The sequence below is a fragment of the Podarcis pityusensis genome (genome assembly GCF_964106645.2).
Source record: "Podarcis pityusensis genome assembly, chromosome: 3".
NCBI lineage: Eukaryota > Metazoa > Chordata > Lepidosauria > Squamata > Lacertidae > Podarcis > Podarcis pityusensis.
Window position 1 is genome coordinate 104,911,361 of NC_138026.1, and position 15,453 is coordinate 104,926,813.

The 15,453-nt window shown below is 51.7% G+C and overlaps 2 protein-coding genes across 8 annotated transcripts in view; one reads left to right on the forward strand and one right to left on the reverse strand.

Annotated features, from left to right (window-relative positions):
* LOC308472876 (cullin-9-like) overlaps positions 1–10,425 on the forward strand; it is a gene marked incomplete at its 5' end in the record, with an annotated part of 31,179 nt that extends 20,754 nt beyond the window's left edge. For 3 of the 4 annotated variants that reach the window (XM_080998103.1, XM_080998104.1, XM_080998105.1), the window contains 14 exons: positions 313–418; positions 1,995–2,090; positions 2,180–2,355; positions 2,863–2,996; positions 3,096–3,281; positions 3,557–3,681; positions 4,222–4,404; positions 4,771–4,928; positions 5,398–5,638; positions 5,792–5,966; positions 6,350–6,495; positions 7,384–7,489; positions 7,778–7,974; positions 8,061–10,425. In XM_080998103.1, the coding sequence (XP_080854229.1) occupies positions 313–418; positions 1,995–2,090; positions 2,180–2,355; positions 2,863–2,996; positions 3,096–3,281; positions 3,557–3,681; positions 4,222–4,404; positions 4,771–4,928; positions 5,398–5,638; positions 5,792–5,966; positions 6,350–6,495; positions 7,384–7,489; positions 7,778–7,974; positions 8,061–8,345 (2,314 nt within the window). In that variant the 3' untranslated portion in view covers positions 8,346–10,425. The remainder of the gene's footprint in view (positions 1–312; positions 419–1,994; positions 2,091–2,179; positions 2,356–2,862; positions 2,997–3,095; positions 3,282–3,556; positions 3,682–4,221; positions 4,405–4,770; positions 4,929–5,397; positions 5,639–5,791; positions 5,967–6,349; positions 6,496–7,383; positions 7,490–7,777; positions 7,975–8,060) is intronic. The other variant, XM_080998106.1, reaches the window with a different exon arrangement.
* A 1,204-nt stretch (positions 10,426–11,629) lies between these two features.
* The window catches only part of LOC308472892 (phosphofurin acidic cluster sorting protein 2-like), a 173,655-nt gene continuing 169,831 nt past the window's right edge, over positions 11,630–15,453 (reverse strand). For all 4 annotated transcript variants that reach the window (XM_080998135.1, XM_080998134.1, XM_080998133.1 and 1 more), the window contains one exon: positions 11,630–13,848. In XM_080998135.1, coding sequence (XP_080854261.1) covers positions 13,733–13,848 — 116 coding nt within the window. In that variant the 3' untranslated portion in view covers positions 11,630–13,732. The remainder of the gene's footprint in view (positions 13,849–15,453) is intronic.

The window sequence follows — 15,453 nt, forward strand, 5'->3', positions numbered from 1 at the left end:
GTAAGAATATGCAGGGATTTATGCTATGCAAAATGAACTGCGGAAAGAGAAGAAGGGAAGTCACTGATATTTTAAGGTTGTCTAAATTAATATTCTAAATTGTAAAACAGAAAATTTAACACAGATAAATAAAATAAGACGGTTGGATGCCAGGCATAGAGAGCCAAGTTTCTTGTTGAGCCAGGAATGTGTGAACATATTGGTTCTCGTGGAACGAGGCAGACATGCTCTCCTGCCTTCTTTGAAAAGGTCCCAGGCTCCCAATAGGGTGCCTGGTTTTTGCTCTGAAACCCCTGCTCTCTCCCTGCACAGGCAGTTGTCTCTGTTGGTGACCAGCGAGGATTCCAGCTACATGCCAGCGCGTATTATGGTCATGGGAGGGGAGAGCGCAGCCAGTGTCAGCATCAAGCTCAATACGGTCAGTGCTTCAGCCTGAAAGGTGCTTCCGTGGCTAGAGAGCATCAAGCTCTTCCCCGTGCCACAGAAGGGTTCCTGTCTCTGAGACACACACCACACTTGACAAGGTTTTGCCTTTGTTTTTGTCCCCCCCCCCCCAAAAAAATTATTCATTTTATAGCACAACTTAACAACACAAACAGAAAAACAAACAATACAAACAAATTCTTGTCTTACCCTTATTTTTTCTAAACATTGTTAGGTGAGTTTCCCCAAGCCCCCCATATCTGATTTTCATTTTACCTCATCTTTAGCAGTTTACATATATCATAATTTTTAACCATTTTTTAAAACCACACTTACTTTTACCATAAAAATCTTCACATTTTATCCCTTACAAGTAATACTATTTTAAAATACACTGTCTTCTACTTCTAAACCTACAGCCTATATCCACTTCCAAAGCTATTCTCAGATTTAAATATTAACATATTTTTTCAAATATTCTTTAAACTTCTTCCAATCTTCTTCTACCGTCTCTTCTCTCAGGTCAAGGTTTTGCCTTTGTTGGCACAGCTTCAAGGGGAAAGGACTGTAGGCTAAGTAGTGGAGAAAGCGTACCTTGCCTTCAGAAGGTTAGTCTCTGGTTCAAAGGAGGAGTCATCAGGCGATAGGAAAGACCTTTGGCTGAGAGCTGCTGCCAGTTGGAGTGGACCAGGCGCAGGGGACAGTGTGGTGTAGTGGTTAGGAGCGGTAGGCTTGTAATCTGGTGAACCGGGTTCGCTTCCCCGCTCCTCCACATGCAGCTGCTGGGTGACCTTGGGCCAGTCACACTTCTCTGAAGTCTCTCAGCCTCACTCACCTCACAGAGTGTTTGTTGCGGGGGAAGAGGGGAAAGGAGATTGTTAGCCGCTTTGAGACTCCTTCGGGTAGTGATAAAGCGGGATATCAAATCCAAACTCTTCTTCTTCTTTGGTCCTCCAGGGGTTGCTGAACAGCAGCTCCCATCAGCCCCAACAAGCATCCCTCCAGTTATCTGGGATGGTGGAAGTTGTGCTTCAAGCAGCATCTGGAGGACGTTTAAAATTTCATCTCGTTTCATGTTTAATTAACATTCCACCTTTCTGTATCACTAGCTGCAGAAACAAGAAACACACAATGAAGATCACGCCCCTTAAAACCCGATACAAAAAAAGTCATGATAAAAAACACGCAGCTTTTTACACAATAAAATTAAACACCAGAAAATAATAATTAAAACAGAAATTCACTCTTGATCATTGCAATAAATAATTTCTAATTTATTCATCAATAAAAATAACAGCATAAAATTGCACGATACATAAAAAAAACCCAGATAAAAGGATCAAACTGAGAAACAAAGACACGCAACTTACAGAATTATTGTATTAAGTATGCACGCACAAACACATGCAGAGGCAATTGACACCAACAACCCTGTGGGAGGGAAGAAGAGAGCAAGGGAATTAGGCAAAGACAACTTTAGGGCCTCTCTGCCCCTTTTCTCCTCCTCTGTGATGAAGAGGCATCTTCAGAATGACAAATCCAAGCCGCATCTTCTCCTTTTCTGCCCAAAGGTGACTGTCCCGCCATCGGCCAGCAGAGTGATCCTTCTGGAGAACATGAACTGCTTCTGGCCCATCATACAGATCAAGATCAAGCGCTGTCAGCAGGTAGGACTGTCCACTTTTTGCCGTGTTTTGGTGGGCCCTCCCCACGGGTGCTGCCTTGATTTCACTGGAAAGGTTTGTGTCGTTCTCAGGGGGGCATTGACACTCGCGTGCGTGGCATCGAGGTGCTGGGCCCCAAGCCCACCTTCTGGCCCATCTTCAAGGAGCAGCTGTGCCGGCGCACGTACCTCTTCTACACCACCAAGGCGCACACCTGGTGCCAGGAAATCTCGGAAGACCGGATGCAGCTGCTGCAGCTCTTCAACAGGTCTTGCCCTTTCCCTGGGGCCGCAGGTGGGGAGGGGCAGGGTGTCCTGCGGGGCAGGGAGGGGTCTCCCTCTTGCGCTGGGAGGGGGTCCACATTCCCAGCCCTTCCCACGCTTACCCCAAGACAGGGTTTCCCAAACTTGGGTCTCCAACTGTTGATGGACTACTATTCCCATCAGCCCTGATCATACGTCCTGCTAGGGATGATGGGAGTTGTAGTCCAAAAACAGCTGGAGACCCAAGTTTGGGAAACCCTGTCGGAAGATATCCATCCTGCTCCTCCCCCCCCTTCCATCTCCATAATAATAATAATAATAATAATAATAATAATAATTTTATTATTCATACCCCACCCATCTGGCTGGGTTTCATGTTGTTCAAGCTCCTGCCCTGCTTTGTCCCGCACCCTGTGCAGCCATTGCTTCTCAGCCCATTTGCCCCTGACCTCCATAGGCCTCCAAGCGTCGCCCAAGTCAGCAGCTGACCCTCCACCCCTTTGCCCTTTCAGGTTGAACAGTGCCTTGCGCCATGAGCAGGTCTTTGCCGACCGCTTCCTTCCCGACGACGAAGCTGCCCAGGCCCTGGGCAAGACCTGCTGGGAGGCTCTGATCAGCCCTTTGGTGCAGAGCATCACCACTCCAGGTATGGCATCTCCTTCCTGGCACAAGTCCTCAGGAGCCACACCCTCCCCCCCTCCCCTCTCCCAGCAGCCCTCCGTGTTGACTCTTTCCTGCCCTCCAGATCCCAGCGGCATCAGCCCCCTTTCCTGGCTCCTGAGCCAATACCTGGAGAACCTGGAGGCTTCCCGGAGCAGCAAAAGCCGGGCAGCCATCTTCAACTCTCGCGTCCGGCGCCTGAGCCACCTGCTGGTGCACGTGGACTCCAGCAGCCCTGAGGCCGAGGAGCTGAAGCCCCCCGTGAAATCCAGTGAGTGTCTCCCTGCTTGGGCAGATGGGCAGCCCAGGAGGGGCAGGTCCCCTTTCCCAATTGAAGGGGGGAAGGTCGCCGCAGAGGAGCCTCTGGGGGCCAGGCAGACCTTGGCAGGAGAGCAAGAGTGTCTTTGGCGTCCGGGGCTGCAAGGGGGGTGGCGTTGGAGGAAGAACTGGGGAGGGAGGAGAGCCCTCAAGGTCCCGTATAGTCAGAAGTGGGTGCCTGGGTGCTCCGGTCCCCGTGAATAACGCCGCACAACCCCCACTTTGCAGATGGGAAGAACGGGAAGAACGGGAAGAACAAAGAGTCGAGCTCTGGGACTGTCAAGGCAGCCGTGAAGAAGCCCAGCAGCACCACTGGCATCACCCAGTGCTGGAAAGGGGTGGTCCAGCAGCAGGTAGGGGGAGCAGAGGACCAGGTGCGAATGGGGGCGCCAAGCAGGGTGAGATGTGGCGTAGCGACTCTCCATTGCTGCAAACAGATGTCTTCCTGGCCACGTCTTCCATGGCAGACCATTCACTAGTCCTGCTGCGTTGTTCTCACTGTGTCTGCATGCAGCTGCTTCCCTGCCTATTAAGGAGTTACTGGGAAGGCAGCCTTGGGGAGAGCTGAGGCTGCGGGACAGGACGGGGTGTGGACCAGACTCTCCCAGGAAAGGGGGTTTCCTGGCTCCAAGCTCTACGTGGTGCTGCTAAATTAGGTGGGAGCCTCGTTCTGATTTTGACACTTCTGCCCCAGTTCCAGTCACATGCCCAGACTTTCCTGACGACTGACAGCCAACCAAAAGATGAGCTAAAGGGTGTTTAGCGCTACCCAGGACAGGCAACCAGCCAGGCATCCCTGCCCGCAGGAAGACTTCCAGGCAGGCCCCAGGGAGCCAGAGAAGGGCGTGTGGGTTGCTCTGACCCTGTTGTGCTCCTGCCGTCCCTCTGCCCAGGTGAAGCTGTTCCTGGAGTCCTCCTGGCAGGCCCCGGACTTTGTGGAGCGCTACTGCAACATCTACCTGCGCCTCCGCACCGCCATGGAGGAGCTCTTTGGGCAGCAGATGTCCTTCATGCTGGCCCTGTGCCACGGCTTCTCGGGGGGTCTGCTGCAGCTCTCCTTCCTGACAGCCATGCATGTGAGTAAGGGCAGAAGGGTGGGGGGCATGGCCTAGTCACGGGGGAGCTCATTTGCAGGAACTGTCCCTCTGACATCCCCCCTCCGGCTCTGCAGGCAGCCTTGCCTTGCCCCTTGCACTTCCAGGGATGTCAAACGTGGCCTCATCTCAGAGCCTGCTTGGCTCCCCTGGCCTGATCACAGAGCAGCCAGCCTCCCCCTCTGGGATCTTCCCCAGATGCCTTGTCCATCCCCTTCCCTGGAGGCGTTGCTGCTGGTTTGAGGGAGGAATCCCCTCCGCCCCCCTCACCCCCCCTCTCCCTTCATGGAAGCTCCACCTGCTTCTTCTCCCGGCTTCAACTGGTGCCTCTTGCTCTGTGGCCAACAGGTGAGTGAGCAGTTTGCCCGCTACATCGACCGGTGGATCCAGGAGAGCTGGGCGGACTCTGGCAACGTGGAGACTTTGCGGCCCCTGCAGCGGAGCCTGGAGCCCGTCCTCTTCCTGGCAGGCCTGGAGTTGGCCAACACCTTCGAGCACTTCTACCGGTGAGGAGGCCTTCGTGGGGCAGATATGCGGAATCGTAGTGGGGAGGGAAGGGCCAGAGATCAAGGGGGAGAGCAGCTGCCGTACAGGCAGAAGGTCTTGGGTTCAGTCTCCAGGAAGGAGGGAGATATTCCTGCCTGAAGCCCTGGAGCCACTGCCAGTCAGTGGAGGGACCAAGGGACCTGGCTCAGTCCAAGGCAGCTTCCCATATTCCCAAGGAGCTGCTTATCACATTGTTCTGGGAGACGGCGCAGGCGTCGGGCAGGAAGTGGTGCAGCCTGTTCCTGGCACTTCCATAAGGAAGAATGACTTGAGAGCACCAGTTCAGCTGCTGGGTTCCTTCCTTCCTTCCTTCCTTCCTTCCTTCCTTCCTTCCTTCCTTCCTGGGTCTCTTGTACGTGAGGCTGGCCTGCCCTGCAGGAGGGGCGAGGGGGGTCTGGGCTGATGGGTCTGCCCTCTCTGCTTGCGCAGATACTACCTGGGAGACCGGCTCCTGTCTCAGGGCAAGACGTGGCTGGAGTGTGCGGTGGTGGAGCACATTGGGCTCTGCTTCCCCAACCGCTTCCCCCAGCAGATGCTGAAGAACCTGAGTGAGCTGGAGGAGCAGCAGCAGCAGTTCCACCTCTTCCAGCTGGAGCAGCTCGACAAGCACCTGCTGGAACTCGACCAGGACGGGAACTGGGAGGCGGAGGAGGAGATGGAGGAAGGCGAGGTGAGAGGCGAAGGAGGGGCCAGCAGGGCAGAGCCCCATCCCTGTGGACCATGCAGGAGGTCCTCTGCCCCCAAGGCCTTTTCTTCCTCCGCTGACACTGCCTGGGCAGCCCCCACTGTCCGCCAAAGCCACAGACCTTCTGTATTTCCCCAGATGGTGGAGGCGCAGCAGCTGTTCTCTCGGAAGGAAGAGGCCGAGGTGAAGGTGCTGGCGCTGTCTCCACGCTGTTGGACCATCTCCTCGTTCTGCTACCTGGAGGATCCTGCCAGGTTCTTCCCAGAATCCCTCAGTCAGCACCTGAGCAAGTTTGCTGACTTCTACACCCAGAGTGAGTGCCAGGCTGTTTTTGAGCCCAGCCCTGCCTCTCTCAGGCTGAGTTTTGGGGGGCAGGTGGACCCCACTTTGACCCAAGACTCTGAACTTGGAAATGAGAACCATCAAACTTTCTATAAAGAAATGATACAAACCTTCGCAGGGAGCTGTGAGTCTTTAAACCATCCTTTGAGAGAGGCAGCGTTAAGAGGTTCATAATCTTTGGAAAATCTGGCTAATCTACGGAACGTGGGATGAGACAATTTGAAAAACAACAAGATTTGTGTTTTGTTCATGCTTCTCCAACCCCAGTATTGTGATCTCCTGTCCTTGAGCAGAGAGAGTGTTGCCCGTCTTGCTGCAGTATTTCTCCCTGACCGTTGCCTTTGTCTTTCTCAGGTCAGAGCCGCTTTGGGCTGGAGCACACCAAGCCGCGGCGTTTGCAGTGGACGTGGCTGGGCCACGCGGAACTTGAGTACCAGGGCTGCCTCCTACACGTCTCCACCCTGCAGATGTACATCCTCCTCTGCTTCAACACTGCCGAGGTCTGACACTCCCTTGGTCCCCACTTGTTTGCCATCAGCAGGGCATATTCCGTGACTCATAGGATGGCCTGCGTTTGCATAAAACATGGGTTGCCAGTGTGATGCCTGCTAGCACAGGTGTGCTCAAGAGAGGACTTCCTCTGCTCCTCCACTCACTGAAGTTTAGTTTGAGAGAAGCAATCTGTTGCCACCAACAGCATTGGTTTAGGGGTGTGCTTGGTTGCAAGGGTGTGTGTGTGTTGCCCATGACACATCCTCCAGTTTGCAGATCTGCCCACAGGTCCTGAAATGTTGGTGACCCTGTCTTGAAACAGCCCCACTGCCTGAATTTTGAACAGTAGAGATTGAAAGCCCTTAGCACCAAGCACAGTTCCTGTTTAACTAACTTTAACTAACTCCAGATGTGCTTTGTTGGACAATACTTAGCTTGCCTTCTATTATAATAATATTTATTATTTATACCCCGCCCATCTGGCTGGGTTTCCCCAGCCACTCTGGGCGGCTTCCAAAAGAATATTAAAATACTGTGATACATCAAACATTAAAAGCTTCCCTAAACTATCTGCTTCAGAAGTTGCAAAACCTTCTCATGGTTATCCCCACATCCTGTCATTGCTGCTGTGGCAGAAACTAGCAGTTCAGTGACTCCTGCTGTGTGGATTTGAGCATGCACCCTGCAAATTTCCTATTTCCTGTGAGTGGCTGGGGCAACACAGCCAGATAGGCGGAGTATAAATAATAAAATCATTGTTATTTTATATTTGCAAGTCCCCCCAATTCTTGAAGGAGGCACTAACTCAACCTGCTTCCATCACCATGACAGGTGTTCAATAATTCCTCTGAGGCTGTCTTCGTTTACCTCTGTTTTCTTTTCCCTTTTGGCCCTAGGAGGTTTCTGTGGAAAGGCTCTTTCAAGCCACAGGTCTCTCCCCTGAGCTCCTCGATTGTGCGCTGAAACCTCTGATGACGAATGGGATCTTGACCCAGAGCCAGGGTAAATATGGAGATGGGATCTTGAGTTTTCCCAGTGAGGTGGGTGGGATCCTGACTTCCAGCTACTTCCATGGAGCACTTGCTTTGCCCAAATCCTTTCGAAAACTACAGCCAAGGAGAGTTTCCCAAGCTAGGCCTCAAAAAGAGCCAGCTATGCTGGAAATCTGAGAAGTTCTGCCAGTCTGAAGTCCTTACATCAGGGGTAGCCAACCTTCTAGGTGTTCTTCACTACAGTTCTCACCAGCCCCTGCAATCTTGGCTATGCCTGCCCTATGTCTTTTGGCTCCAGGTATCTTGAGGCTGAGTGAGGGGACGCTGGCCCAAGCGCCCAGCCAGCGCCTGTGGCTGTTGCCCAAGCAGACCTACTTCGATGTGGAAGAGAACAAGGGCAGGGCTCTGGAGAGGAAGAGGAACACCATCTGCTGCCTCCTTCTTGAGATCCTGAAAGAGGAGAGAGAGCTGCACATCGACAGCCTGGTGTTCAGGGTACGAAATGCAGGGGTCTGGCCTTGTAGCGCAGTCTGGCTGGTAGCCAGTACCAGAGACTAACCCACTTTTTCTGCCTCTCCCAGGTGATAGATGCCTGCCAGAAACCGAAGCCGGGCTCAGTCCCAAAGTTCTCCAGCTTCTGCTGCAGCAGCGCTGACGTCCTGTCCTGCGTGCTCCACCTGCTAAACCAGGGCTCCATCCAGCGCCGGGAAGACCACCCACATCTCCTGCAGTGCGTCTCCACGGAGCCCCCCGCCCTGCCGGCACCAAGGAACCAGCCTCAAGTAGTCTTCCAGACTGTTGAGATAAAAAAAGCACCCACTGCACCCTGCCCAGAAAAGAGACAGGCGTTCTCTACATTTAGGTAGAACTGGCTGCTAGCCTGCCAACACAGCTGCCCAGAATGCTGCCTTCCTGTGTTTTCAAGGCAACGGCGAGGAGGGCGACGGGTGTTTTTGCTCCACGGCGGACTCCTCCTCCTCCTTATAGATTGCAAGTTGCCTTTTCAGCAAAGAGCAAAGTGAGCTTCAGTAACGTTACGGGCTGCGTTGGGCAGAGCTGGCTCCCTCCTGCAAGGAGAAAGTAGAAAAGTTGCCGCAAGCAGCTGCTTCCAGAAGGTGGATGTTTTTTATTCGAGCCAAGGGTTTGCCACTGCCTAACTGCTGTAAGCCTCCCTGGCTAGCAGCTGGCCTGTTGTTTGGTGCAATAGGATGCAACAAAGACTGGTTGGTAAGCAACCACAGCCTTTCCTGAATGTCCAGAATCGCTTGGGGTTGTATAACCCAGGCAACTCGGGAAGCGTCTTCTCCAGATTGTATACTTGCCTTATTTCCCCCAGTGTCAAATTGCCATGCAAACATGGCCCAATGGAAGGATTGCTTCCTTCCCCCTCACTGGGAATGTGATCTTTTGATTAATGTCTCTGGCCTTAGGGGAGGAGCATCGCCCATCCTTGCATGTTCGTTTGGCTGCTGGACAAAGCTAGCACCTCACTGAGCTGATACTCAGGCCACTTTTGGTCCGTTTTTCTTTTTTGTAATCCTCAAATCCAGGGCTAGCCAACATGGTGTCCTCTAGATGATGTTGGGACTACTCACTCCTGACAGCTGCAGCCAAGATAGCAAGTGGTCCAGGATCTTCAGGAGTTGTAGTCCATCGTCATCTAAAGTGCCTCCTGTTGGCTACATGTGCTCTGATTTCTTTAAGACATCCTTTCAGTCCATAAGACAGGACATCCGGCCTAGCCTTTGTGTAGGAATCTAGTGCTGGTGTATTTATTTTTATTTATTTTTTATTTTTAGTGTATTTTGTGTTCTCATTTTATATTTTTGTGTTGTGAACTGCCCTGGGATCTTTGGACGAAGGGTGGTATGCAAATGTAATAAATAATCACAATAATGATTGAGCCGCTCGCATTCTAGCCTAACAGTGAGTGCCATTGGGCAGAGGCTGAAGAGTGAACGGCCAGACCTTTCGCTTTGCAATGGATGAGTCAGCCTTTGATGGGTGCTGAAGCCCTTGCCAATGGCCAGACCTGGCCTGGGGTGGTCACTGTGAACCACGGTGCAGTAAATTAGCTGCTAGGGCCAGCTGTTTAATTTTAAAACGAGACCTAGAAGTTTGTACTCTCAGATGTAGCTTGTGAGCAAGTTCGTTTACATAACAAGTGCACACAATTTGTGTAGTAGCTATAATGTCCACATCCCCAGTAGGTAATATGTGTATTTGTAGAGGTCTATAGGGACCTATAGCTGTCACTGAAGGAAGGGATGGTTGGAGACACCCAGTTTTTAAACATTACACATTGATATGGCTTGTGGGGATGGGCCATGTGGCCTTTGACCTTCTGTTAAGACTCCAGCCTTCCTCAGCTCCAGCCAGCATGACCGGGGGTCAGAAATAAACAGGATCTGTCATCTTCCCAAAATCAGGTACGTGAGGTGCTGGGCTTTGGGGTTCCAGAGTCCTCACACCTCCTCCCCAAAGCCTAGTTAGCACTTTCACAGCTTTGGCAAGGAGGTGGGAGGGCTCTAGGATCCTGCCAGAGCTTCATGCCTCCATCCCAAAGCACAGTACCTTGCTTACCTAATTTTTGGGAAGCCAGTGTGAGGACTGGGAGCTCATATTTTCACCTTGCTCCCCCCACCGCTCTCCCACACATCAGGGCAGTGTGCAGCCCACAGTTTCTGTGTCAAAGTACTCTTGGCAGCCCACTTGTTATGAAAAATTGGACTGCCCTGTTGGAGGGTCAAAAATGAGGTGTAAGACATCTCACTCACTGGTACTTCTGCATATTGTTTTACCTCCCATGCTTTCTGTTGCCTCGTTCAATGCAATGGCCAGCTGCTTTGTCATTTCATTCCTTTCTGAAGAAGTCCAAAACCTGTAATCCCATTAACTGCTGAAGTCCAAATAATAATAGTAACAATAAAACAAATTGGTTAAGAATCCATGGCCTGGTTTCCTTGCACTATCGTGGGTCCAGCGGTATAACGTTAGCATGAACCAAGTTACTGTCTTTGTTGCAGCAACTGAATTCAGGCGGTGTGTTGTTTGGTAGAAATGTGATCGGGTGCCTGGGTTAATGGACTTCAGCTTGCAAAAAGGGAGGAAGGCACTCAGCTCCTGAAAGGCAGTCTGAGCATGGCCATCTCATAGGTGGCCACACCGTAGGTGTCTTGCCTTCATGCAGCTGGACTCCTTAACCAGTTAAGCACAAGCAACTTTGCACAAGTGTTTCAGCCATCTTTACACACCCATTCTCTCCACCCACCCTTTTTTAAAAAAAATACCCTCCCATTGCCAAAGATTTCAGCAGATTACTACAGGATGTGGAACAAAGAAGTACCGGTTCTTTAGACAAGGGAAAACTAACTATCACAAAAGGCTTTATACTCTCAGGCCTGAACTTCTTTGGAAAGCAAATTTTCAACTGCTTAGGGACAGGTGGAACTGTGGAAGCCAATGCAGAGGCTTCTGGAGCTGGCTTCTTGCACCCACGCTGCACCTTTTCTCCCCAAGATCAGCATGCTGGTAGACAGCGTCTAACTGTGCATGCTGGGGTCAGGTTTAACAGGAGGCAGGAGGGGCTGCCAATAGTAAAAGATGGACATTTATCCAAAGGCTTAGAGTGCCTCTCCTCTCGGAAGTATGCATGTGTGGCATGCTTTTGTTTCTAACCTGGTAACAGATAAGTCTGAGATACTGGAAAGTGGTTTTCATTGCTGGCCCGCTACCTTTGACACCGAAAGATCAATCCGTTATGAAGATCTGAACAGGGAAACATTTGGCGATATGGGCTGGTTGGAATTCAGATAGCTTTTAAAGAAGAGAGACAAGAAGGAAGAGTCTAGGAACAAGTCACCAACTTCTGATGTGCTGCAGAAGCTGCTCTGGCCTCATGCAAGAAGCTTGCAGTAGCCTGGTGCCTTTGCATTTACGTTTTCTCAAAACCGGCAAGCTCTACAACCGCTTTCGAAGCCCCCCTTGCGGTTTGCCACATGCATGGCAGTAGGAGAGGCCGGTGTTTTCAAAAACGGCAAGCCCAGGTTCCCCTTTTGCTCACAGAATTAGTCGCCATAGTTCTTTGACCTTTTACAAAACAAGCCAAAAATTCCAAGCCGACTCACAAATTGACCCGAAGCCTTGTCAGTCACAATGGTACCAGCATTAATTTATTAAAATTAATCCAGAAAGCAACCTTACATTAAGTTTAACAAAAATAGAATCTTGTAAAAAATGGGGTTAACCCACCATCCCTGCTCTCCTAACCTCGAGCAGCTGCGTCCGACGAGCAGGCGCAATACCACAGTTTAGGTCTCTTGAGTTCGGTAGGATACACTTTCAAGGCAGGGGAAGGTTGGTTTGGCAGTTCTAGTGACACAAGGAGCTCCAGGAAGGCAGGGAGGCCTGGGCCTTGGAGTCCACTTGGTTTTTGAGAAAAGGAGAGAGAAGGGAAGGGGTTGGGGGGGGCGCTGGCGGGTCTCGTCAGGGAAGAGGAGGGCAAAGAGGCACAAATAGCTGCCACGGGAAGGCGAGGCTCAGGACACCTTTGCTGCAGTTACTGGCTCTCTCGTTCTGGTACTCGTGTTGGATTTTAGGATGTGTCCGTGTATATATCTGTGTCTGTGTGTCAGTCATTTTTAAAAGGAACTTGTTCCTCCTCGTACATCCTGTTCTGCAAGAGACCTGCCTCGCGAAGGTGCAACTCGGCCCGGCTTGCGGAGCTCAGGAGAGCGCTGCAGTGAGTGCAGTGGCCATCAATGGAGTGCATGGAGTGTAAGCTGGCGCTCCATTGCAAGACAGCACCTTGGCCAGAAAGCCTTCCCGGGGGCACAGGCCGCAGGGGCCTCTGGCCTGGCCTCCCTCAGCTGTGCGAGCAATGGCTCCCCCTCTTGCTTCACCTACCTAGCAGGGCCCAGCAATGCGGCAATCAAAGCACACACTGTTTTACACAGAGCTGCAGTACATCCTGCAAGAAGAGAGCCTTGCCCTGCCGCAACTCTCATTTTCTCTCGTCCTGCTTTCTCTGTACTTCCCCCTGCCCCCCACAAATAAAAACCAGAACAGATTGGTTAGTGAAGAAGCCCCTCGGCTTCCCCCTCCAGCCCTATAGAAGCTGTGCTGCTTTAGCAAGGCCCTTCCCCCTTCCTATTCCATTGGAATGGCACTCATTCGAGTTTCTCCCGCCTTTTGCCCTGGAGGTCGGCCTACTGTGCTTTAAAGTGGCAAAGAACCAGCCGTTCTAGGGTTCAGTCCCTTTGCTCTGCTGCACCAGAGCAATCCCGCCGTCTGTGGATCTGTATCGGGTCCCAGAGGCAAGCGCTGCCCTGGGCTCGGGCACTCCTGTGCCACCTCCCCCTGACAAATGGGGGGAAGCAAACAGCAACGCAGCAACTCCAGCCTTTTGTCTTGCCAACGTCTTGAACTACACAAAGCAGCTCGTACCTGGACCAGCTGCCTGCTGCAGAAATGAGTTGCCCCTGCCTTTCCTTTTTGCCATCTCTGTACCACTTGCTTTCTATACTCCCGCCTGGGCATCTCCTCGGGGCATGAGAAGCTGAGCAGTGCCAGACCCACTCCAAGCAGGAGGGGCCAAGTATTTTTTAGGAGAGACGGGGAAAGCTACTTTGTGTTAAAAGATGGCAAGGTACCCAAGATCCCAGGAGCCCTCTGTGCACTGGGGGCGGGCACTGCAGAGTGGCACTTGTGGGCAGAGGTCCAGCTTGCCCAGAATGCAATGGGGTGAGCCTGGCTGAGCAAACCCCCTTTCTTGCCCATGGCAAGGCATGGGAGGGAACAGAGCCCCAGCTGCCCCGAGCCGCCGGCTGGTTGGGGAGCTGTGCAAGTTCCCCCCTGGCCTCTTTCATTCCTGGAACAAGGAAAACTGGCCCAACGGCCGAGTCTTCAAGAGTTCAGGCTGAGAAAGCTCTGTGAATGGTGCAGGTGTGTGTGTGTGTGCCTTCCTTCCGTTTCCTAGGACCAAGTTCACGTTAAAAACTAAAACGAAAACAAAAAAAAACCTCATGGGTGAGACGTAAAGCAAATCGGGATGCTCCTTGCACAGAACAAATGGAGCCAAAGAGAGCCCTGGCCGGATCAGGGCTCCAGCCCTGGGCCATCAGGCAGTCCAGTCCAGTCCAGTCAGTCATCTTCGGCAGAAGCAAGGAGCTGGATTGTCCCTCCTCTGTTCAGCACGGCAGAGCCCAAGTCCTCCCCGAGGCTGTTGCCTCGGGCTGCTTCCTTTCCTTTATCCTCACGCGCTCTTTGTGTAGCCGAAGATGCCGATGGGGAAATGCTTGACGTGTGTCGGCCACTGTGCGGCCAGCTGGAAAAACTTCACATCGTTCCACTCGATGCCGTCAATACAAACTGTAGGAGAGGAGGCAAAAGAGAGGAAGGACATTCAGGCCAGAAGCAGGGAAGGTGTGGAAGCAAGCGTTCAGAAGAGAAGCTGAACTGGGGCTTCCAGGGAAGAGCAAGACATGATGAAGAAGAAGAGTTTGGATTTGATACCCGCTTTATCACTACCCTAAGGAGTCTCAAAGCGGCTAACATCCTCCTTTCCCTTCCTCCCCCACAACAAACACTCTGTGAGGTGAGTGGGGCTGAGAGACTTCAGAGAAGTGTGACTAGCCCAAGGTCACCCAGCAGCTGCATGTGGAGGAGCGGAGACGCACACCCAGTTCACCAGATTACGAGTCTACCGCTCTTAACCACTACACCACGCTGGCTCTTGTGTGCTGGTGGTGGAGGAGGAAATGCCATTCAAGTTAAGCCCAGAGGTTGCTAACTTAGGGCTTGCAGATACCATGGTGTAACAGATTGGTGGAGAATTCAGGCAATAATCCCGCAGCCTGAATTGTGCCTACATTCTCCACTAACCTTCTTATACGAACTTTCACCGTGCTGCCCCTGGAGGCCTTTTTCTGTGCCCCCAGGATGATCCATTAAGCCCCAGATTCCCATCTTCTACTTAAAAAGAGAGTAAGAAGTGTTTTTAGGATGTGCAATATGAAGCCAAATGCACACACCATTCTGCCTATGGTTTGCGAGAAATTTGCTTGCTCTTTCAGCGTTGTACTTGTGCCTCCCTGCTGCCCTTGGAAAAGTCTTGCACATGTCTAGGTGTGTGAGAGAGGAAGAGATGCACATGTGGTCTGTGTGCGAGAAAGACGGAGCATATGCATGTGTGGTCTGAAAAGGAGAGGTATGTGTGTGAGAGAGACGCAAAGAAGTATGAGTGAATGTGTGGTCTGTGAGAGAGAGGGAGAATGAGTGAGTGTGGATTGTGTGGTGAGGGTGAGTGTGGTATGGCCTTCTTGGTAGTGGCACCCTCCCCTCAGATGTCAAGGAGATGAGCAATGAGCAACTATATAACTTTTAGAAGACATCTGAAGGCAGTACTGTATAGGGAAGCTTTTAAATGTGTTTTTAAGTACAGTGGTACCTCGGTTTGCGAACATAATCCGTTCCGGAAGTCCGTTCTTCAACCGAAACAGTTCTTAAACAGAGGCGCGCTTTCCCTAATGAAGCCTACTGCCGCCGGTGCCCTTTCACCGTTCGGATTCCATTCTGAGACCGAGGTAAAGTTCGCAAACCGGGACACTGATTCCGGTTTTGTGGAGTTCGTAAACCGAATAGTTCGTAAACAGGGCTGTTCTTAAACCGAGATACCACTGTATGTTGGAAGCCACCCAGAGTGAACCCAGTCAGATGGGAGGGGTACAATTAATAAATTATTACTATTATTAGCCACCTAGTAGATTTCCCCTGGTACTGGGGGGAAACTCCCCTTTTATTAAAACATCAACAGCATCTGAGTGTGAAATCGTTATTGTGTGATCTCCACAATCAGTACCAGGTTGGTAGGTGAGGGCTGGAAGTAACAATGACTGTACTCTCTCCAAATAGGTTGGCGAACACCCTGTTGTAGAGCGCTGGCGGAGCCACGAGGCGAACAGAGCTCTGGCTAGG